Genomic DNA, 24893 nt, shown 5'->3' with positions numbered 1-24893 from the left:
CAGAATCTGTGCAGTTTATAATGTGGACTTTTAATTTCTTTAAATGTTCTTGTCTATAGCTGAAGTCTTATATACTAATGCAATAAATAGAAGGTTCCTTTTGCACGTGTATACAGTTCTCATGATACAGTGTATTTGGTTTCAGTAGAGTCTTCATGTGATATACAACGGGCTGTAATTTCTCATGGAAGGTTTAATAATATGGAGGAAACCTGAAGCTCACTTTCTTTATTCCCTTTTCCAATCAAAACTTCCTCTTTGGAATAGTTCTGGAGGACATTATCAACAATGTTACATGGGCTTCTTTTAACTGTCATCTCTGCTGCTTCCAGATCACGACCATTTCATCATTTGCATACCGGGCCTTGCTCTGCTGGTCTATGGATTAGGCTCACTAAGAATTATTAAACACCAGTAGCTTCAAACCTGACTGTACGAAGCTCACTTAAGGAGCTTTTTAAAAATACTGATGCTTCGCCCAATTGATTCAGAACCTCTAGGGGTACAGATATACTTTGTGTGTTTTTCTAAAGCTCCCTAGGTGATACTAATGTGCAGCCAGAATTAACAGCAACTGTTTTTGATAAGTGAACTAAAATGAAGACGCTACATTGACAATGCTAAACAAAAATCTTATTGTAGATTTAATTTAGATGAAAAGTTCTCCTAGTGGAGAGAAAAGGGAATACTTACTTCTTACCATTTCTCTTTTATGCCTATAAACCCACCCACCTAGTTACTAGTCAGTTTTCAAGGTAATGGCTTTGTTCTATTTGACAAAAGGAAATCAATGGCGCTGAAGACTACCAAAGGTCACTGGTATAAAAGGACCTCAATGATCTTTCATTAATCTTCACAAGTAGCTGTAATTGGAAATGAAGATGATTGTCTTCAATGGATAAGTAATGGCACTTTCTGTCATTTTGTGATTATAAATGTCCATGCGTTTTTAACCACCCCCACCCCCATAAGAAGGTCAACTGAGCCAAAATACATAGGATTATGATAAAATGTGTCTTATATTTTATACAAATAAAAATGAAAATGTGCCATTGTTTGGTATCTACTTTTCAAAATAGAAGAAACCCATAATCATAGTCTAAAAACCAACTTTGTTACGTCTTCATGTCCAACTAAACTTGATGTTGTATCAAGCCATAGCTGGTTGTTGAGTATGTATATCAAATAAACTGGATATATCTAAACATATAACAAGAATGTAAGTTATCAAGACTTTTGTATAAATTCTGTCTTCTGTATAAAACATGTCCTATTTCATATCATTGTCTTCATTCTCTAAAATTATACTCTCAAATTGCCATACATTTATGTCCTGGCTTTTAAATGTATTAGGTCCATTCATTTACTTTTGACAGTTGTATTTCCAATAGACCCATACAATTTGAACTTGACTACTGTATTTTTTGTCACTGCTACCCAACAGACAAATAAGAGGCAGAGCAACTGTCTTAATTCTAAGGTTGTTTACTTTTTCTTTGCTTTAAAAAAAAAAATCTACCAAAGAAAAACCCCACAGGGCATTAAAGATGAAAAGGAATCCTATTCTTTCTGAGATATAAAATTACAAGGGGAAGATGCCAGGTTTTAAAAAAAAAAAAACACACAAAACCAAAAAACCAGCTTCTGCTCCAGAGTATTCTTGGTCCCCTGAGGGATGCTGCAACCCTGCAGGTTAAGTCAAATGCACCTTCTTCAGAACCGTATTTGTTATAGATTAAAAGACACTTCATCTTACAAGCACCTTAATTTTCTACACATAATTCATGCTTGCAAATTATCTGTCTCCTCCTAATCTCACACTGAGCAAGGCGAAGGAGGGCATCTTAATGTAACAAAGGAGAGACGATGTGTGAAGTATGAGGCTGAACAAAAATGGCTGAAAAGCAATCCAAGCGAGGCTGGAGGCGGCCACACCCAGTGCTAATATGGACTGTTTCAAAAGAAATCTGTTATGCCGGGGGCAACGTGCGGCGCTTTTATTTCCCTCCACTTGTTCCACAGACACCCATTATCAATAAATAATAAAGTTACCCCAATGACAGACAGAAAACAGACAAACCCTGAAATACTCCCAAGTGAGCCCTCCTCATCTGTGGCTGCGCCATCGCATCTCCAGGCCTTGGGGAGCTGGTCTGCACTCCCAGTCTCCTTTGTGCGACCACAAATAAGCACCCTGAAATGGGTGTGTCCCTCTGAAAAGGATGCACTTGAGCCCACTCAGCTAATGGGTCTACCAGGAGACTGCAACCTTTCTGCAGAAATGAAATACAGTGGGATGCACGGAACAATAAGAGAGCGTTTTAACTCCGGGAATGGCGAGGGATTAAACAAGTGCCGACCGACCAGCGGATCCCAAGAGAGCGCCGCGAGGAGGCAAAGGGTGCTTATTTAAAAGGCTAGCTTTACAACAAGAAAACAAAAGGGTGGCGGTGGGAGGTCGACCAAATAAACAGGGAAGAGACAAAAAACATCAAACACGACCCATTTTGATTTTTGACAAAACGAGTTTACTCCCCCCGAGGGCCTCGGGATGAAGCATGCACAGGTCCCACAGGTGCGGGCTGCGCCGGCGGCGCCGCGCGGGCGGGCATGCATTACTGAAATAAAGAGAATACCCTGGCTTTTCCAGTTGCTCCACACACAGTCCATCCTGGTGGAATCGGCAGTGGCCTGCATGGCGGGCTCGGGCTCGGGCTCGTCGCTGTCCTGGGCGGGGGCGGCCCGGCTGCGGCGGCTGGGCTCCGGCTCCGGCTCCGGCTCCCGCTCGCGCGGCCGCGGCGCAGACAGACTGAGGCTGCACCGCCGCGGGCGAGGGGCGGGCGCCGGGCGCCGCAGTCTCCGCGGCAGCGAATCAGCGGCGCGCGGCCGGCCCGCAGCCTGCGCGCGGGGCGCGGGCAGCGGGCAGCGGGCAGCGGGCAGCGGCGCTCCCGGCGGAGCTGGGCCGGCGCCCGGGGTGCTGCCCGACGGGGGTGCTGCCCCGCCACCCCAAGGCTGGGTCCCACCTGGAGGGGAGGCCTGGGAGAGGGGGAGGGGCAGGGCCCGGGGGAGGGGTGAGCATGGAGGATCGCGCTGTTCTGGGAGTTTCTGACTGGCTGGGGGCACATTCTAGAAATTTCTTACAAATCCAAGAAACCTGTTGGGTAAGACACAGTCGAAGGCAGTACAAACGTCAGGCCTTCAGCGTAATGCCCCCTGATTGTCGCCATGGCTCACTCGGCTCTCTGCCCCCCAAATATTTACATTCCGGCCACGCTTTATTTTAATTGCCTGACCTCTTCAATCACAAGATTCTCTCTCTCGTTTGTAATACTGCACAGTTATCAAAACCTCTGCTGGCCAGCCACAGCCACAGCCACAGCCACAGCCACAGCCACAGCCACAGCCACAGCCACAGCCACAGCCACAGCCTGTGAAGAAACGCGACTGTCCGCCCCTGCGCCCGTGTTTCTGCTGCGGCCCTGCCTCCAGCTCCGTGGGTTGGATGAACAAACACGAGTCAGAATGCAGCGCCAGTGGCGCCAGACCGAAGCCCTTGGACTCTGGCACACGGAGTTGTTGGTCACCGCAGTGACACTCCAGTGATGGGGACATTCAAATAGAACTCAAGGATGATGTGATTCTGCCTCGACATCCCCTTTGAGACTGAGTGGGGGCGGGGACAGGGGTATAATTTAGTTGAAGTTGCTTTCCAGGCCCAGTGCTCAAGGGCTTCAGGAGACCCATGCCAATGCACGTCTCCATGGGAGGAGCAGAATGGGCCGGGGCCTACTACTGAAACCCTTCACCAGATTATACACCAAGGCCTTGAGAGAATGGGCAGGGGATCCGTAAGTTTTCCATGAAGAAAAGTTAGAAACAGCACACAAGAAAGGAATGGAATTTGGGCTTGTCTGGGAAAGAAAGCCCTGGTGGAGGGACCCTTGAGGAGATGAGACATAGCATGAGGACAGAGGATGCCTTGGGGACCACAGGGACACATAGAAGGAAGAGTTCCCACTTCATCTGTTGACATAGCAGGGCCTATTGGTTTCATAGGAGTTCTCTCTCCTCCTGGAGTAGTGAAGCCTTTGGGGTTCCTCCACAGTTCCCAGTGATATTCCCCCCCAGACCCAATCTATATTTGGGTATCCTGTACCAGTAATTTCAAGGTTATGCTTGTAGATCGGATTTATCTTTCATTTTCTGAAGCATATGTACTTTAAAATGTGATCTTTAGGATAATGCGTGTTCTTTTTAGAATACAAGCTTCCACAGAAACCAGCTAAACCTCTCTGAATTTCTCTTTAACATATCTGAAATGATTCTTATGGAAGCTTAACAGGAATGACTTCAGGAGGATTTGGCACTTCTGGGCCGCTGAAGTCTTCTACAAGAGAAGGGGTGTTAGGGCTCCCACTGATCTGATGAGAAGGGAAACCGGTGACCACATTATTACAAAGCACTTTTCAAAATGACCTACTCTAGAGACATTAGTGACTTTTTAATATTTATATTCCCTACCCTTCGCCTCCCAATTTTTTTCATTGTCATGGTCATGTTTGGGAATTCAGTCAGCAAAATACTGAAAAGACTGGTACCTGATGAATTCTCACTGCATGATGTGGGGTTGGATGGACTGCAAACAGGTGGGGACAAGACTCAGAGGGATGGAGAGGGAAGGGGTTGCCAGGTGGCTTGTTGCTGCCCTGGCCGCTTTTCGGTTGGAAACCTTTGGAGCCTTGGCCACTAGGAGGCACTGCCAGTTCAATGATAGCCCTAGCCATCAGCCTTCAGTCCCGAAGGTGCCCCCAGGTGTCTTCAGTGGTGAGTAGTCATTGTCCACCAGGTTACTACAGCCAGTGTGTGTTGCTGATCTGACAGTCAGAACTGAGCAACAAGTGCGAGCAGCAAGTAAGAGGAGGCAGAGGCGAGCCCCTCCTCAAGGGGGGGGGGGGGGCGGACTGGGTCAGGCTTCTTGGGCCATGCGTTTCACTGGCCACAAAGCTGACTCTGCAATGCTAGTTTAGCTGAAAGACCCCATTCTTTTCAGTATTGTAAGTCTGGAGAGAAAAGTCTGATGGCATCTCAAAAATCAATATAGCAGTTTGATAGTTGAAGGTTGAGGAGGTAAGATGCTTGATTCCATAGAAAGACACACTAGTGAAATAAGAATTGGGGGTGGGGGCTTTAGATGAATGCTGAGGTGGTAAGAGAAATTACTGAAGGGGAATCACACAGAAGAGTACGAAGATCTTGCCTGGAAATTAGGAGATGTGGGTGTTACACTCACCTGTGTTGCAAAAGTTAATTACATGAATTTAGCAAGTCATTTATCATCTCTGGACCTCTTTGTAGCTTTAGATGTTTGTTTTTATGAAATAATAAGAATTTATTTCCTATAGATATTGTAAATGGGGACTTTCTTTGCACAAGTGTCCACACAGTACTAATTGAAACCTTGTGCCAAGATCCAAATGATAAAATGGGTAGAAAAGACATGCAAATTGTCCTTAAGTGAAAGAAAACAGAAAGGAAAATAAAGCTTGCTAAAAGCAGGCAGGAAATGCCACTGTCTTTAAAGGAGGAGAGAACAGACGGGCTTTGTATGCAGCCAGTTTAGAACTTGGTTTAGGTGCCTGCCAGGAGAGGAAGTGATTTCTTTAGTTTTCAGGATGAAATCATGCATTAGGCAGTCTGTTCTCAGGAAAAGCAAAATAGTCAAGTTTTGTAATCTTATCCAGATTAAGATGAATATTGAAGCCTACCATGCCCAGAGTGGCTGTATCATGTCTGTCTCCTGTAGCATAAGGATCCTACTGATGAGGATCAGTGGCACCTACATTGATGTATTTATTCAATAAATATTTACTGAGCACAGCTGGATGCTGTTCTATCCACAGAGAAAAGTTCCTACATTTAAGAAGTTTATAGGCTCATGTGTACTATGGAGGGCATATAATAATAAAAGAAGTAAGTTGTAGTCAGTTGTACCGGGGAAAACAAAGCAGGTACAAGGGGACAGAGAATGGGGGTGGGTGGAAGTCTGTTATTTTATAAGGAGGGTCAGCAAAGGCCTAATTCAGGGTAAAATTACAGCAGACACCTAAGGGAAGAGAAAGAGGAAGTCGTTAGGATAGCACATGAGAGAAGAGCATTCACAGATGCACTGAGAATGGACAGACTGTAATAGCTGGTAATCTATATCAAGCATCCTCACAGAACGCCTTGAGATTATGTATGTATATAATTTTTTATCTCTGAGAAGTATAGCAATTAGAAGAAAAAGCACAGAACCAAAACAATACTTCATTATGATCAAAGAACACTAAGAACTCTGCTTTATTGCATGTTATAAGGAAATTGAAAGAAATTAACACTTTGGTATATAATCCACTGTACCAAAATAATGCATAAATTGTCTTCAGTTCAGACAGCAGATTAACACTTGTTCTCTGCCAGGTGCTCTCTCATATGGTATATATTTTAGTTGTTAAAAGATCCCTATGAGGTAATAGTGTTTGCCTTCATTTTCCTGATTCATTTGCTCATGCATTCATTCAAACTACAAACATCTATAGAGCTCATACTAAGTGCTACAAAGGGAACTGCCCACCAGAAACTTGAGTCTGGTGGGGGGGAGATTTACACATAAACAGATAAATGCAATCAACTGATAGCTGCACAAGCAGGAAAGAGTGGAACACAAAACAGAGAGTGGTTAGAGGCAAGAGGAGGCTGAGGAAGGGTTTCTGAGCAGGTGATTACGCTAAGTTGTGAACAAGAAATAGGGTCACCAGTTTGAGTGATGACGCTTTTCTAGCAAACAGGTATGTAAATTTAATTACAGATACATGCAGGGGCCAGACTGTGACAGATCTGAGTAGTACTGTCAATAAATGAGAGAGACATTGCAGGGTTTCAAGGAGAGGAGTAACAGGACGTTGAATAATTTATCCAAATTTGTCTGTTTTCCAGAACTGGTAGCCCTAAGCAAGACAAAAAGAAATCAGTACCCTGACCCCCATCACAGTGAAACTGAAAGACATCAAAGACAAGGAGAAAATCTTAAATGCAGGCATAAATAAAAGAAAGATTGCCTCAGAGAAACTGTCAGACCAATAGCAGTCTTTTCATTACAAAAGCCAGAAGACAATGGAATAATATCCTCAAAGTAGTAAGTGGAAAGAACTGCCATCTAGAATTCTATACCCAGCAAGACTAAGTTAGGCATTTTCAAATATGGAAGAAATGAGAGAATTTACTAATTGTCAACTCTTTTACCTTTTTTTTTTGCTATTCTATTATCTCCTTAAACAGAAGCCTAGATTATTTTCAGCCTTTCTTCTTTTCTAATATATTTATTTAAAAGTCTAAAATTCTTGCCCGGCTGGGCATGGCTCAGCGGTTGAGTGTCGACCTAGGATCCAGGCGATCGGGGTTCGGTTCCCGGTCAGGGCACATGCCCAGGTTGCGGGCTGCAGCCAATCAATGACTCTCTCATCATTGATGTTTCTATCTCCCTCTCTCCCTCTCCTTTCCTCTCTCTGAAATCAATAAAGATATATTAAAAAAAAAAAAAAGTCTAAAATTCTCTCTAATCACGGTTCCAGCTGCATCTACCAAGTTTTGATATATTATGTTAATGTTATTGCTCAGTTCAAAATACTTTCCTATAGTCCCTGTGATTTGTTTCTTTGGCCTACTGATTATATAGAATTGTAAATTTTTGAGGACTTGTTCTAAGTATCCTTATTGTTTATTTTCAGTTTAATTCTTCTGTAGTCAGAGAGCAATCGCTGTACAACTTTAAACTGAAATTTGTTGAGGCTTGCCTTAGAACCTAGAATATGAGTTACTTTGACACATATGCAAGTGGACTTGAGTACATGTTTTGTTTTAAGGGGAAGTGTTCTATAAGTGTCAAGCAAGTCATATTAGTTAGTAATATTTTACATATAATCTGTTTTCTTATTCATTTTAATACCAGCTAGGTATGTTTTTTTTCCAGACATTGACAACTTGGTCCTAAAATTCATACGGAAATGCAAGGGACCCATAATAGATAAGACAATCTTGAAAAAGAACGAAGTTACAGGCCCCTCAATTCCTGATTTCAAAACAAGCTATAGTAATTAAGACAGTGTGGTACTGGCATAAGGCTAGACATACAGATCAGTGGAATAGAACTGAAAGTCCAGAAATAAATTGTTGCATATATAGTCAGTTGATTATTGACAAGGATGCCAAGATCATCCAATGGGGAAAAAATAGTATTTTCAACAATGGTGCTGACACAACAGAATATACAAAAGAACAAAGTTGGACCCTTACTTACACCATATACAAAAAATTAACTCAAAACAGATCAAAGGCTGCGCTGGCCTATGTGGCTCAGTGGTTAGAGTGTTGGCCCATGCATGGAAGGGTTGAGGGTTCGATTCCCAGTCAAGGACACATACCTGGGTTGCAGGTTTGACCTCTGGCCCAGGGTCGGGGCATGTTGGGGAGGCAACCAATCGACGTGTCTCTCCCACATAGATGTTTCTCTCTCTCTTTCTTCTCTCTCTCTCTCCCCCTTTCCCCACCCTTCCTCTCTCTCTGAAAATCAATGGAAAAAATATCCTCAGGTGAGTAGTGGTAAAAAAAAAAAAGCCCAGATCAAAGACAAAATTTGAGAGAAAACATAAATCTTCATGTCCTTGTATTAGAAAGAGGTTTTTAAGATATGACACCAAAAACATAAGGAGCAAAAGAAATAGATAAATTAGATTTCATCAACTTTATCATTCAAAAAAAGCTTCCTGTATAAAAGGAAACTGTTAAGAAAGTAAAAGAACAACCCATAGAATGGGAGGGAACATTTATAAGTCATATATTTGACGAGGGACATGTATCCAGAATATATAAAGGACTCTTCAAATAAACTAAAAGACAACCAAATTTATAATGGGCGAGGGATGTGAATAGGTATTTCCTAACGAAGGTATGCAAATAACCAATCATCAAAGGGAAAGATGCTAACCATGAGCATCATCAAATGCAAACCAAAGTACAATAAGATGCTACTTCACACCCACTACAACGTATATAATTAAAAAGATAGAAAATAACAAGTGTCGGTGAAGATGTGAGGAAACTCATACACTGCTGGTGGGAATGCAAAGCGGAGCAGCCACTTCGGAAAACATTTTGGTAGTTCCTCAAAAGTTAAACGCAGAGTCACAATATGACCCAACAATTCCTCTCCTAGGTATATACCAAGGGAACTGACAAGAAAGTGAAAGAAGGAGGGGAGGGAGGGAAGGGAAAAGAAAGGGAGGGGAGGGGAGGGGAGGGGAGGGGAGGGGAGGGGAGGGGAGGGGAGGGGAGGGGAGGGGAGGGGAGGGGAGGGGAGGGGAGGGGAGGGGAGGAAGGAGGAGTTTCTTCTGAAGGTAATAAAAATATCTTGAAATTAGTGGTGACAGTTGTACAACTTAAGTGAATAAGCTAAGAACTACTGAATTGTACACTTTAAAAGGGTGTGGTATGTGAATTATATATATATATATTTTTTAAAGAATATGGAAGAAAACATTAGAATAAGATTCCTCCTCCAGATGGCTGCAATGCTGCATCTCGGTGTGAGGCCTGGTGAGCAGTGCGAGCTGGCAGCGGCCTCGCAGGCGATCTTGGCCAGGCACTCCTGCAAAGGGCACACCCTGGCAGCACTACAGGGCAGCCTGGGTTCTTCTCAGCCCACCTCCAGGCAGCGCAGTGCTCCGTGTCAGCCCTCCCGACAGCACAGCCCCCTGGCCCAGGCCGGCACTGCACTCGAGCCCTCGGCAACCTGAGTTCACTGCCGGCCCTTCCCCTGGTCCTTCCTGCCCACCGCCTCTCAGGGTTTCCCTTGCGGGTTTCCCAAGCACGTAGCTTGGACGGGTTTCTGCAGTCCGCACATTTCCCCCAAGCGCGGGCATGACTGTACGTGTGGTTTTTTCTTACTAGAGATCTGGTTCTTCAGACCTGCTTTTCACACCTCCCTGCCCTCTGACCATGGGTGGTTCTCATTTTATGTTTCTTATTTGCTACCCAGGCAGTCAGGGGCTCACTCACAAGAATTAGCATGATCACCACTTGTATTTTTCTCGAGCATATATAAAATAGTTCATGCTTATAGCAAAAAAAGCATGGAATTGGAAAGAGCTGATTTATCAGAAATTAATACAGCCGCTCCTGTTTCTTTCATTAATGTTTATATGGTATCTTTTTTGCTTTAAACCTGTCATTGAAATTGAAGTGAGTTTCTTGTAAGCAGCGCAGTGTGTAGGTGAGTCATGTTTTATGTACTCTGCTAATCTCTGTCTTTTGCTGGGTGTGCTTTGACCATCAGTATTTAAGGTAATTATTGACACATTAGCACTTAAATCTTCATATTGTTCGTCTCCCATTTGTTTCTCATCACTGGTTCTCATTATTTGTTTCTTTCTTTTGGCTTTCCTGTAGGCTATTTACTTGATATTTTTAGGATTCCATTTTGCTTTACTTATAGTGTTTTTTGAGTTTATCTCTTTCTATAATTTTCTTAGTGGCTGCTCTGGATATTACAATACATACAGTGACTTATAACAATCTACCGGGACCAACATTTTACCACTTTGAAGTGAAGTGTGGAAACCTTACCTCCGTTTACCTTCCCACCTTTAAATATCATCCTGTCATCAGCATTTGTGTTTTAGTGTTTGTTACAGTGGCCAAATATGATTTATAAAAGTCACAAGTAGTCTATTTTGTACCCATATTTCTGCTCCTCCTGTTGTTCTTTCTTCCTTCCCAATGCTCCAAGTTTCTTTCTTTTTTCATTTCCTTTTTGCTTGAAGAACTTGCTCCAGCCAGCGTTTAAGGGCAGGTCTACTTATGACACGTTCTTTTAGTTTTTCTTCATCTGAGAATGTCTTTGTTTCCCCCTTATTCCTGAAGCATAGTGTCACTGGATGCAGAATTCACAATTAGCAGTTCTTTCCTTTTAGCACTTTAAAATATTGTTCCACTTCCTTGTGGCCTCCCCGGATGTACATGGGAAATTTGCAGTCACCTGAATTCCTGTTATTTTTCTCTGGTTGCTTTCACGATGTCATCTTTCTCTTGAGCTTTCAGAAGTTTAATTATGATGTGTCTTGGCATAGATTTGGGGCAGGGGGTTGTCCTGCTTGGGTCTTGCTCAGCTTCTTGAATCTTTAGGCTTATCTTTTGTCAAGTATGGTTAGTTTTCAGCCATTATATCCCCAAGTATTCTTTCAACCCCACTCCCTCTCCTCTTCTCTAGGGCTCTGTTGATACAAATCATGGATCTTTTGTTCTTTTCTCAAAATGTCCCCAGGCTCTGTTCTTTTTTTTCTTTCCAGCCTATTTCCTTTCTTTTGTTCTGTCCCTAAGTTCACGGATTCTATCCTCTGTTGTTTCCACTCTAGTACTGAGCTATCTACCAAGTTTAAAATTTCTGTTATTGAAATTTTAGTTCTACTTCCATTTGGTATTTTTATAATTTGTATTTCTTTGCTAAGATTTTCTATTTTTTTTTATTTGTTTCAAGAGAATTTGCAATTGATTGTTGGAGCATTTTTTTTTTTTTTTTAAATATATCTTTATTGATTTCAGAGAGAGGAAAGGAGAGGGGGAGAGAGAGACAGAAACATCAATGATGAGTCACTGATCGAGCCTGCAACCCGGGCATGTGCCCCGACCGGGAATCAAACCCCGATCGCCTGGATCCTAGGTCGACGCTCAACCGCTGAGCCACGCCCGGCCAGGCTGTTGGAGCATTTTTATGATGACAACTCTAAAATGCTTTTCACTTCATTCCAACATCTGATGCATTGTGGTGTTGGCAACAGCTGCTTGTCTTTTCTCCTTCAGATTGTGATTTTCTTAGTTCCTGGTATGATGGGTGATATTCTATTGCATCCCAGATGTTTGGTCTATTTTGTCAGGAGATTTTGTTTCCTAGTTAAATCATTTCTTTTAATAGGCAGGCACTTTGTTTAGGTTTAGCATGTGGGTCTTGGTCAAACTTTGTTCACTGTAGTTCGAAAGGCAATTTGATTTTCAGAACCTTTGCAGGGTATTTTGGTCTGCTTTGTTTATTTGGCACCACTGGGGCTGCCCCTCGTCCCTGCTGGTGCTGCCTAAGGGGGCAGAGGAGGTCTCACCACACAGGGTTGCTGAGTGTCAGTAGGGGCGCAGTACAGTGGGATCGCCTCCTGGTGCTTCCCAGCTGCCCTGGTGTGTCCTGGAAAGGAGGAAAGTCTCAAGCTACAGGGACATTGAGGCTTCCAGACCTGGGCCATTAGCTGTAGCTGAGTCCAAGGCTTCCCGATTCTGCCTGCCCGCCTCAGTATCTCTTAGCAGAAAAGGGAAATGTCAGGCCTGGCAGGGAAGGAGGGCATTTCCCCTGGATGCTCATTATTGGCAGGGTTCCTGATTGACTCTATGTTGCCAGTTCCGCCAGGCTAGCCTGGTGTTATCAGAGAGGCTCCCATTGATCTGGGGAGAACGGACCTGCCTGGGCTCCCTACTGCAGTGAGGTGAGGGTCAAAAAACACCAGGTCTGAGCAACGTTCTGTAGAGGGGGATTTAAGACGTCCTGCCTCTGTATTGTTCCTCCAATCTGGGGTCTCAAACTGGTTCACATTCTAACCACCTTACAGAATTTTCCTTTGCTTGTCTCTTGGAGTATTTCCAGACTTCATGGTTGAGCTTGGTGGGAGTGAATGGGGAGAAACAGGCCTGCACCATCCTGTCCGAACCAGAAGTCCCATTAATTGCTTTTTAAATAAAACTGCTAATCACTGACATCAGAGTCTTCCACAGCCCCCTTCTGTCCACTATCATCATCAGCAGCAATGTTCCAATTTATTCTCTTTGTTCCTGCTGATTAACTCAATCTGGCTGGTGTTGGGGTTTAGCTCGGTCATGCGAGTCTGACCTGGCGCTGGGACACCAAGTGGCAGTCTTGCGTAGAGGGGGAGACAGAGGGCTGGAAGAGCGAACAATGTAACAGCAACATTTTGTTTTGTTTTGTTTTTGTAAGGGGATGTTCTGACATTTCCAGGAAAATAAATGATGGCCAAATTTTCTCTAAGGAGACTGGGAAGGCCTGAAAGGGAAATGGGGAGCAAGCTAGAGGCCGAGGCGGGAGCAGAGGTCCGTATGGAAGGAATGCCTTAAAATGTGGCGGGCCCACTGTGGTAGATGCCACAGTCATTTCAAAACCTCTTCTCCCATGTCTTCCTCCTACTCTGGAGCCTATAAAAATGTAGAGTGACCTAAAGCTATGTGACATTTATATCTATCTATCATCTATCTACCTATCATCATCTATCTAATCTCATAGATAAACATACAGCTTTTCCAGAGTGCCTTGCACACAGGAGTGGCACTGGACCAGGTTTAAGCCAAAGAGATATAAAAGGAAGTCTGCTGGAAGATTTCTGGGTAAGAAATATTTCCCTGATGAAAAACAAAACCTCTTTTGTCCCCTTGAGTGTCCTCAGGTTTCTAGGAGGACATGATGCTTGGCACTCTTGCAGCCACCTTGTGATCATGAGGAGATGCCACGAAAACTGTAACGAGTCTAGTGCCCTAACACTAGGATCTGCAGGGCACCTATGTCTCTGGTATTACTACCTCTAAACTTCATTCCGTGAACAATGTCCTCATGGTTCACATTGATGGTAGTTAGATTTTCTATAACTTGCAGCCAAAAGTCACTGATGAATCACTGACTGAGGTCCGGTAGCAGAGTTAGCCCTGCCTCACCTGGTCTCTTCCCCATTATACAGACTCCTTGTTCCAGGGCAGAGCAGCAACACCTTCTGTCTCCACCTTCTGCCCATTCCTCCAACCATGAATAAGTTAGACATTTTCAACCATTTTCTTTGAAGGTCATGCTTGACCATTCTGACAGAACACTACAGTAAATAGAATAACTACACGAATGGGTTGCTATTGCAAAACTATGCCTTATCCATCAATTTAAAAGAACATTCTCAATAAATCATCACAGAAGGGAGAGACTGATGATTTTACAATAGTGCCTCATTAGTATAAAGTCACCAAAAAAAAAAAAAAAAGTTCCCTCTGCTGAACGTGCATTAACAAACAAGGACCACAAACTGGATTAAAAATAATGATCTCATTAAACACTTACAGCCCAGCAGTACATTTCTGCAAACAGTTGCAACTTTACAAACCACCCCTAACATATCTAGGAGGATATTTTAAAAAACACTAATCTGAAAGCCCAGGAAGCTGCTGAATAAGCACTGAATTCTTTTCTCAGCAGGAGGCAGCCAGAATCTACAAAACCAGAGTCCCACTATTTAAGGTTTGGAATTTCAGAGGGGAGCTTTTGTGTTAGGGAAAACGTAAGCAGACAAAGGACAAGAACAGTCCATTATTGTGGGGAGTATGTACAAGAACAAACACACTGCAAAGCTCTACGGCACCCAACCACAGGGGCCCAAAGGGATAAAAACACTAAGATTGAATAGCGTGCTTCCTAGAACACGAACATTTCTCTACCCTTAGCCAACCTAACAATCATTAACCTCTCTCTCTAGTTTTTGATGTGTAGGATAGTATCTGTGTTACAGTGCGTCTAGAAGCTTCAGGGACCAGAAAGACATTCTTTCTTTTAAAACAATTATTTATTTATTTATATTTAGAGAGAGAAAGGAGGGGAGAGAGAGGGAGATTTGTTGTTCCACTTATTCATGTATTCATGGTCAATTCTTGTATGTGCCCTGACCGGGGGTAGAACCCACGACCCTGGAGTACTGGACGATAGTCCAGCCGACTGAGCTGCCAGGCCAGCGCAGTGTTCTTTCTTTTGTAACAATGGATATAGCGAGTGCTACGCTAAAAACGCATGTGAGGTGAGTTTTAAAGATGCTTATAGACTCTGTTGTCCAGTGGCCCTGTAGAAATGCTTTAGAAGCTCCTAACGGGAGGCCCGGACAGGTGCGTCTTCTCATGGGGCTGCTGACCTCAGCAATACAGCGAAGGCCACCTCCTGAGTCAGCTTCAGTGTCAGCGCGGACTCACTCGTGTGCTAGGAAATAAAGACAGAGCTGTGCTCTCATTATATTCTTCTTTTCCCTCTGATTTAACCTAATCTTCTAAATCATGATGGTTTCTAAAAGTCTTAAAGGTCAGAGGCACTGACTTAAAGGTAATTCAGCGAAACTGACATCTGATGTTAAACGTGACGTGAAGCGCCCTGGCGTGTGATGTAAGCTTTTAAAGAGAGGTTCCTCTTGCAGAGACAAGTCAGAGAGTCAAACTTGTGAAAAGAAAAAGAAGACAGGGCAGGTGTCGAAGTCTTCCCTCTTTGAACACCCTTCTTCGTGCGGTTTCACCAGGTTTGTGGAGGAAGATCCTTACTTCCCATTTTGACCTCCGTTAGCTAAGACAAACCATCAGGAGTTTGCTCTCCTTACTCCTTTGCAACTAACAAGGACTGTGACTCACAGGTAAGTCGGAGCAGAGGAAAGCGTCCCGCACTGGAAAGAAGAGCAGCGCCAGTGAGCTGCACGCGTTCATTAACATAACCAAGTGTCAGGCCCTGGGGCTGTGCTCCCCGTGGAAGCTCCTTTAATCCTCCCCACGAAGCTGTAAGGGAGGGCTGCTAAGGCTCCCTCCTTACAGGGGGTAAGGGGTAGATCTGGGGCTCAGATTGGGCAACTTGACTCCACCCCTAAAGCCCTTAGTGGCAGAGTCAAGTTCAGACCCGGGTTAGCCTGGCTTCAGCGCTCCAGCTGTGATCCAGGGTAAGCTACTGTCCACTGACATGTCCTAACCGCCACCCGCTGTCTGCGCCAGAGAAGCCAGGGGCTGGGCAAACTAAGCGTCTAAAGCTTCTGAACCTTAAAAGGCCAATTCCAAGGTCGGGGACGGCTCCAAGCCTCCCCAGTATGTCCGCCCTATGGAGCTGGACTTGGGCTCCGAATTCAGTGAAAGAAGGGGATAGTGTGTGTTTCATGTTTTGTTTAGCCCACAAAAAGAAAAGAAGAAAGCTCAGATATTACATTTCTGACATCTGGTTTCTTGAGAGGGACACCATGCAACCTGATGCTGCAGTGATTAGGAAGTGACTGGCTGGAAGCACAAATACTGGGAGTCTCTAAAGTGGGCCTCACTTTCTCTCTGGGCTTTGAGGCGTACATCCAGGCTGGTTAAGATACAAAGGCAGGGGGAAAAGTTTACTTACTAGCCTCACTGCTTCAGACACTGTCTGACTTCCCCAGCTCAGGTCCATAAGCAGGAAAAAGATAATTCTCAGCACACATATGTAAATAGGCCAGCAAGCCGTTCAGTAACAAGCAGCCGGGGTCAATTCAGAAGCGGGTGAAATTAGACCGTCCGTCTCAGCACAGAGAGCCATTCCACAGCGGCAGGTAAAGCGCTATTTGGTGGCCTCCGTTTGAACAAAGTCACTGCAGGACCTTAAAGGATGTTACTTTAAAATGCCGTCTGAGTCCAAGGAGAATCATTGTATCTTTATTTTAGTATTTTGAGTTTCATATAACCCACATAAAGGTCACACCATGTGGTAAATTATTTTCCAAATTAATACCAAGGAAGGTATAACTTTTCTCAAATAAATTATATTTTATTAGATAATGATAGTTATTTAACAGATGGTTGGTTATTTGTTGAACAGATGAATAAAAGAAGTTTTTTGCCTTGGCTTTTTTGCTCAGTCAGGAAGCTTGAAGTCAAATTTAATACAAAATCATGCCCTCATTTAAGAGAAAGTGGGAAAGTAACCACCCCACTCATGTAAGGCCGTCACATGGATTTTACCTCGGGAAGGAAATTTCCTACCAAACCATATGGCCCATTTCGGTCTTTTAATGTTAGAACAATCCCCTAAAATAGTATTTCTGACAAAAATAAAATCCTTTTCCCACCCAAGTATTTGGCATCTAAGTGCTATTCTAAGCATTTTAGGAAGATAAATTAGTCAGAGCTATTTACAACAACGACTTCCAGTGCTGTGGCCAGAGATAGAGGACTTCACTTGAACTGCCAAGAAGGGAGCGGGCATCATATAAGCCCTGGGAAACCTGCCACGGGGAAAAGTCCCACTCTGGGCTCCAAGAGGACTTGGAAGGCTGCCTGAGCTTAGGCAGCCTTGGTGAGGGTGCATGGGGAACGAGAAAGGGGTCTTTTCTCCAGAGTTTTAGGTAAGGGTTGCACAGTAATGTGAACGTGGCCCAGCTCAATTACTGTAGCTACTCTAGCCAGGCTTCCTACCAGCAGAAAGAGGCCACCCAGGAGTTACAAAACGTTTCATTTCTGTCCAAGGCTGGGCCTGGCCTTTGTTTAATGTACGCTCTGGTTTCCACTGCCTGGGAGAAGAAGGTGGATTTAAACAGGAACGAGAGACGGCTCTCACCGGCGCAGGAGCAGTTACTCAGGCTGCACATTGCCACACCCCAGATTTCCACCTCGTGCCTCTTCTGTGAACACTAAAGGCCTGCTGCCTTTTCGCACATAGACAGAGAGATCCAGCCTGGGACACGACACGTGGTAGGGCCTCAAGGGCAGAAGGCTCCTCGCTGGATCCTCAGGCGCGGGCCATCCTTCTCACCAGCGCCAGTGCCCTAACCTCCTCCCCCTCGTCACCATCAAGCTTAGGATCGCGGGTATGGGTGAGGCTCCAACAGATTGACAGACTGCTTCTCTGGTGTCAAGGTGCAACCCACAGACCACCTGCTTCCGAGGCACCAGAAAAGCTGGTTAAAATGCAGCCTCCTGGGCCTCCCCCTAGCCCTGCATCAGAATGTGGGGCTGGGAATCTGCATTTTCACATGCTCCACAGGTAAATCTTATGCACATAGAAGGTTAGGGACCACAACCCTAGGTGCAAAGTCTTAGTATCTAAAAGTATTTAGTTCTTGAGTTTAACAGTGAATTCAAAAAGCAAGGAACATCTAGACCTTGTTGTTTTCTGGGATTTGGAAAGTGAGAGAACAAATTGTGAGGGATATTGACAGTTGGGAAGGTCTAGGAACAGGTAGGAACCAAGCAGAAAAAGGCCAATGTAACCCCTACCCCGAGCGTACTGAGCGAGCCTCATGCTAAGTTGGTCTCACCGTTAGGGTGGCTCGGGTCCGAAACGGGGAGTGCTCTGGATTTCCGACTTAAGAGTCAGGAGTTGTGTAGATGTTCCAACATTCAACAGCAGTACAGCGCTCTCTGCCCAACTGCATTATCTACTAAACAGAGCCACAATAATTACCCTACGCCTTTTGACTTAGGTTTCATCTTTGTCACTGGATCAATGTTTGTAAGATAAGGCGGGTGACTGGGACTCTAAATTTTATCAATGCAAATGCCAACCCTCTTAGCTGAGACTGTCTGGTTTTTATTTCTTCTCTATGCCTTAATTTCTCTCATTATGGAATGACATGCTTATAGTACTAGACATATGTACATTTTAGGGCTGTTAAAAGAGGGCTGAGCTCTGAAAAAAGCAGGGCACAAAATAGGTATTAATACTAGTAATCACTGCTAATAATTTCACATTATTTTTAAAATTAACACTAAACTGACCAATGAGCTGCCTGGCTAAAGTGTGGGGTTAATTTTTGGATTTAAATAATTCAGACTCTGCCTATCACCTATAGCCACAGACATGTCAAAGTTCAAGTTCTTTGGAATATAGTGTAATTTTCTGGAGCTTCCTCACAGAGTTGCTTATTCTCTTAAGAAATGGCCATGAGCCTTGCCACCTGCTCTCATTCCATTTTAGGTCTAATAGGATGGAGACTGTTTTTGTTATTTTTTTAAAATAGAACCTTTAAAAAAAACACCTAGGTCAGCCCTATCAACATAAGCTAAATAAACCTTGGTATGTTGTAAACCTCTACAATGTAGCAACAATAAAATGTTTGCTGCAACGGCTGCCCTCATATCCCAAGGCATGTATAATACATCTGAGGAAGTGAGTCTATTTCCATAGTACCCGTCACCATGGTAGCTGAGCAGAACTCTTTCTGGAATAATCAGGTTAGCAATATAGCCCTTGGTTACTGCCTCCTGAAAGCTTTGCTTTTGAATAAATGGGAGACTTACTGTTCTTTTGTTTATTTTTAAGAAGCCATAAAACCCTCCAAAATAGACAATGATTGCTAAGCACTGCTTGATTTTACTAAAAAGAAAATAACAAGCCCTCTTCCCATTGATATCAGTTAAATAAACATTTTGTTTCTTTCTTTTAGAGAAACATTTCCGATCTTCATGACCATCCAAAACGTACAGAACGTATTGTGCTTTGAACTACATTTTAAGAGTCTCCTGCCTAAAGGTTAAATAAGAAAAAAGACAGTAGTGACCTTTCCGATAAGCCCACCTTTATGCTAATTGGAACTAATCGGTACAGGGGAATAGTGACAGTTCCCGGTTTCCCAATGATCCCACACAGGCTTTATAATACGCTTCACAGCACTGCCATATACGACTGATAGATGTGTCAATTTATGTCATCTTTCTGAAAAAGCATTGTGGCAATAGGAGTCTTAAAATATTTGTACCTTTTATCTTAGTCCATTCGGGCTGAGATAACAAAAGACCAGAGAGGGGGAGCTTATAAACAACAGCACTGCCTTACAGTTCTGGGGGCTGATCGTCCACGATCAAGGCGCCAGCATGGTCACATTCTGGTGAGAGCCATCCGCCCGGTTCACATGCATGGTGACGGGGAGGGAGCTCTGTGGGGTCCCTTTGACCATCACCGCCGCACCTCCAGCCTGGGCCTTGCTGAGCTCCAGGCCCAGGTCGCTAACTGCTTACCGTGCACGTCTTTCTGAACGTCCCGCAGGCACCTACGAACCCCCCCTCCTGCACCACGGTCTCGCACTGTGTTCTCAGTCAGTCAAATCAGAGCGCAGGGGGCACATCAGGCCCTTCGTTCCCTCCACTGCCCCCTTCGTTCCCACACTCACACCTTGACTTCTACTCCCCAAATCTCTCTCAAGTTCTGCTTGTTTTCACTTAGAGTTTAGACCCTCACCACCACTCACTGGGTTTTTGTTATGACCTTCTAAACATCCTCTGGGTGGCCGATCTATCCCTGGCATAGCGAACTCTTCCTAGAATGTAACTCTGATCATGGCAGTCCCCTTTAAGGAGCTAATGTCTCCTTGGCCTGCCCTACCTGATCTGGCTCCTTCCCACCTGCCCCACTTCATCTCTCCTGGCTTCACCACTGACTTCCTACCTTCCAAGAAAACAGAACTATCCTGGTTCCCTGAGCCCACACGCTGTGCCCCCCTTGGGGACTTTGCAGGTACTCTGCTCTTCAACTGGAACCCCGCACGTACGCCCCCTCTCCGCAAGCTATGCATCTTCCTTGACTTAGCTCAGGGTTCCTCTTGTCTCCCTTCCTCTGTGGCATCACTATTTCCTGCACATATTCTCATAATATTTCAGTTACTCAGTCACCATTTATTAAGAATCCAATATCATGCATGCACTGTGCTGGCTGTTGGTAGATGGACTATCTCTGCCCCACAGAGGGACTCCGTCATCTTGACTGACCTTGCTTTACTTACTCCCTGAACTGCTAGAGGGAAAGCCCTGGGTCATAATCACCTTCTGTATCCCCAGAACACGGCAGAAGTAGGTACTTAATAAATGTGTGTTGAACCAACTGAAGCTGTAGTGTTTAATCACATCACAGTGATTAAACTTTACAACTGCAACAGTAACTCATATTTTCCAACGGGTAGCAACTGATACTTCATAAGAGTGAACCACTGTTTCCATGGAGCAAGATCAGCTGTGTTCAGAGAGCACGTGGTTCAGCAGTTCTTAAAGATGCACTGGGGATGTAAGTGGATAATTTCTAAGTTCCCTTATAATTCTACAATAAAGTGACTGATAGTAGGGAATATATTTAGTCCCATTGTAGTCCCCTTCCAAAAACTGTGATCTCTAATCCATGCTGCATTGATTCGCTTGATAGGAATCTCGCTTGTAGGGGCATTTAGCATTTAAGGATACAGGCAAGAGAAAGGAGTAGAGATTTGATTTATAGCTAAGGGAACGACATTTGGGTTCTTGGTTAATATTTAAAAAGTCAAATGACATAAAATATTGATGATACGCACTCTGTGGTTGATATGTGGATCTGTAAACCCCATTTTTTCTTACTAAGGCATTCTTTTGGTTTTATACTGAGGCTTATTCCAAATTCAATCTCATGTTCTGTTTCTATTGGAAATCGCTAATTGGCATCCATCTTTTGCTTTTTTCACTGAATAAATACATTAATAACCAGTTTTTAAATGTACGAAGGTGGTATGAATTTTTATGAACTAACACCATGACTTATTTTTAAAATCTAAATATTTCCAAACCATCCAAGAATAGGGAAAGTAAAAATAATTGCACATTTGCAATATGAAATGGAAAACATAGCTATAGGTTTGAAATGATACGGATTCAATATAAACCTTTTTACCTGTCAATTTACTAAGCATTTAAGACTCGGATTTCTTTCTTTTTAAAACTTTCTTTTACAAAATTGAAAGATGCTTGTTTGGATTGTGTCTGGCTAGTCCCAAAACACTTTCCAATCAGCTCTCCTCAGATCCATTCACTGTATGATTGAATGTCACAAACGATGGGTTTTTACCACAACTTCTGAAAACTTTCTTTGTTCCTCAAACCAGGTGAGCCAAGTTACAAATCTGTTCATTCATTTCTATTTCCTGAAAGATTAGATACTCTAGCTCAGTAGCCGGTCCCGTGAAGGGCTCCTTTCTCTTGCTTTAGAATTACACTCCTATTTCTTTAATCTCTTTGGTTTCATGTAGTTGACCTTATTAGTCAGAGAAGTGTTTTTGGCCTTTGTCTGCCACGAAAGAAAAGTGGTGACCCATCTAATTTGGTCTTCTTGGTTTTCTATTCTCGTCAAAGCCAACTCCCTTCACTATGAAGACTACCCTGTTTCATTATCAAGCACTGTGCTTTGAGTAGCTTATAAAAGTAATAATTTTAGGGAGTGACTTTCATGGACTAAGAAAGCTTCTGCATTAAAGGTTTATAATGAGTCAAGCAAAATATGAGCGTACATTTAGTCTGCAATGGCATAATCATCCAACTGAGACTCTGCGTTTTAGTTTCTGTTTTTTACTTAGGGTGGTTACTATGATTTACCTGAATTTCCTATTTTGCACCTGTTTGTTGATTTATTAATACACATCTGTTCCTGGATTTGCTATAAACCAGTTGTAATTATTGGGAAAGTCACTTAATATCTTGGTTTGGTTTTCTTCAGTTTTAAAGTGAAGGAGGTTAATAAGGATTCTCTAAATTTCTTCCCAGCATTACTATTTAAGGATTGTAAGTTTTTCTTTAGTACCCTAGGATTCTGCCACTATATGAAAACCAGGGGCCCTGCATAAAATTCCCAATACTTCTTCAACACGGGCGGCAGGGCCTTCGTGTATTATACAACTAGAGTCCTGCTGCTCCCCCAGAGTTTACCTACTTTAGAGAGAGAGCCAGAACAGGGAAATGTACAAGCAACTAGCCTGGTAGCTACTTTAGATTCAGGGGTCACAAAAGGCCCCTCTAAGGAGATGTCATGTAGGCTAAGAAGAGAAGTACAAGATAGAAACAGCCATAGAAAAATCCAGAAAGGAGAGACTGCTGGACAAAGAGAACAGCTGGTGTAAAAAGCTAGGCGGGAACAAACCTGGCATCTAGAGAAACACGAAGTAGGTCATGTGGCTGGAAATGGTGTAGGAGAAGGAAGGTGGTGGGAAGTCAGGTCAGAAAATCAGGCAGAAGTTAGATCTTGCAGAGACTTTTAAGTCACAGTAAGGAGCCCGGATTTTATTCGGAGAGCTTTGGGACGATGCATGGCCCCGGTGCCGACATCCTCTGAATCTCACTTCTGTAGCTGCCACGCAGACAGCAGCCTGCGGGGGCCAACAGGGGAAGCAGAGGTCCAGTGAGATGTACGGAGCAGCCTTGAAGAGCGGTTTTCACACAACTCAACTTCTGAACATTCACCAGAATACTAATGGACATTTCTGTGCTTGTTGAACTGAATGCGGCTCCTGGTCTTGGCTGTTCTGTACAAAGTAGGCTTTCACTCTCTATGGACGCTGCTGCCCCAGGCGGTTCCTCTCCCTGTGCCTTACTTTTGCCTAAAATGCGTTCAGGTGAGGCTGCTATAGAAAATGCACACGGTCAAAGAATCCCCGAGAACCCAAAGGTCAGTCTATACCACAACCAGTAAGTGAATTCTGCCAAAAAAGGGAGTCCTGCTGAACTCCAAACACGCTCAGAACCAGGCGGACTTCTTCAATTCCCTCCACCTTTGTCCACACCTGGATCTGCTTTAAGAAGATGCACCTCAGAGCGAGGGGCCCATTTGGTTCTGAAACCTCACTTTAATTCTAAGTGCCACCTCTCACCATAGGGTCTTCACCGCATCTGCCTTCTTCAGTCAGATGTTCTGTGAAAAGTCTCTTATTCTGCAGCTGGCCAGTTTTTTAAATCAGGATTTTTTTTTTTTTTTAAATATATCCTTATTGATTTCAGAGAGAGGAAAGGAGAGGAACAGAGAGACAGAAACATCAATGATGAGAGAGTCATTGATCAGCTGCCAGCCCGCAACCCGGGCATGTGCCCTGACCGGGAATCGAACCCTGATCGCCTGGATCCTAAGTCGACGCTCAACCGCTGAGCCACGCCCAGTCAGGCAGGATTTTTTTTTTTACTAAACAAAATATTGATCCTAGTCAACTCTCAATAAAAGAGTGCTAGCGTGGTAATTAAATGCAACAGATTATCTATCTGGAGAGGAGGAGAGCCACAGTTCAGGACAGGTGAGGAAGGGGGGAGAAATCACTCCCAATGGGTGTAAATGATTGAGAAACGGTACAAGAACGAACGGAAACAATTACACGCGAGCGTGTGCGCCTATACACTTACATAACCCTCCTCTCCCACGTCGCAACATATTTCCTATGACAAAGGATAATTAAATGTCTCTTTTAAAAAATGTTAATTGCAAGCTTCCGAAAATAATTCTGAAAATTTGCATGGTGCAAAGACATTGAAGTACATTGATTACAAAACTGAGAAAATGCCAGATGGTGTCGGAGAACCTCAAAACTTGAGGTTGAAATTTCTGTTAGATTCTGATACCTTTCATAATATTCACAATTGATTGCCAAGCTCCCAACATCATGAACTAATTTGTAAACAGAATATGGAAATTACTCGTTATACAACACAAAGTAGCCTGATAAAATTGTGACCTTACACCAACTGCTTGTCCCCTCCCCCAAACCTAACCCTGGAGATGGCACAGAAAGTGAAAGGAGGCTGATGGATCTCAGAAACTCACATATAAATGGGGAAACCCCTCGTGGGAAGAGTGGCCGCATTCCAGGGTGGACAGCAGACCGCAGTCCAGAAAGGATGGGCACCCACAGAGGAGAGACTGGAACAGAGTTGCCTGGTTTTCTTTTCCTCTAATTACCCTGGGATAGATCACTGGAGGCAGAAAAACAACAGTCCCAGGTCTCAGGGTGGTACCAGAACATGCGCTCCTCCTCCAGGGTAAAGAGACAGAGGGGTTCCCAGAAAGGCAAGGTCACCTGGTGGTGCTATGCTTGAGTGATGGGGTGGAGCGGCTGGTAGTGAGGTGGTGGGACAGGCGGGAAAGTCAAGCCCAGATCACAACAGCAGAGGCTTTCCTCTCTGAGGAACATTCTCTTTGCCACTCCCTAGGCTTACCGTGAGAGGCCCAAGCTAGAATCTCAAAATACATAAGACATAAGTGGTCAAACGATGGGTGAAATAGATTAATCAAAAATTGAAATTGG

At 43.8% G+C, this 24893-nt stretch overlaps 1 protein-coding gene across 2 annotated transcripts in view; it reads right to left on the bottom strand.

Annotated features, from left to right (window-relative positions):
- Positions 1-24893, bottom strand: part of RTN1 (reticulon 1) — a 153952-nt gene that overhangs the window by 18196 nt on the left and 110863 nt on the right. Inside the window, exon 1 of one of the 2 annotated variants that reach the window (XM_016198272.2) lies at positions 2637-2705. The exons of the other annotated variant lie outside the window; for it this stretch is intronic. Coding sequence (XP_016053758.1) covers positions 2637-2697 — 61 coding nt within the window. The 5' untranslated portion in view covers positions 2698-2705. Of the gene's footprint in view, positions 1-2636; positions 2706-24893 lie in introns of those variants that run through there. 2 annotated transcript variants of the gene reach the window in all.

Source organism: Miniopterus natalensis, chromosome 1 (assembly GCF_054644295.1).
Source record: "Miniopterus natalensis isolate mMinNat1 chromosome 1, mMinNat1.hap1, whole genome shotgun sequence".
Lineage (NCBI taxonomy): Eukaryota > Metazoa > Chordata > Mammalia > Chiroptera > Miniopteridae > Miniopterus > Miniopterus natalensis.
This window is presented reverse-complemented; position numbering and strand designations above follow the sequence as displayed.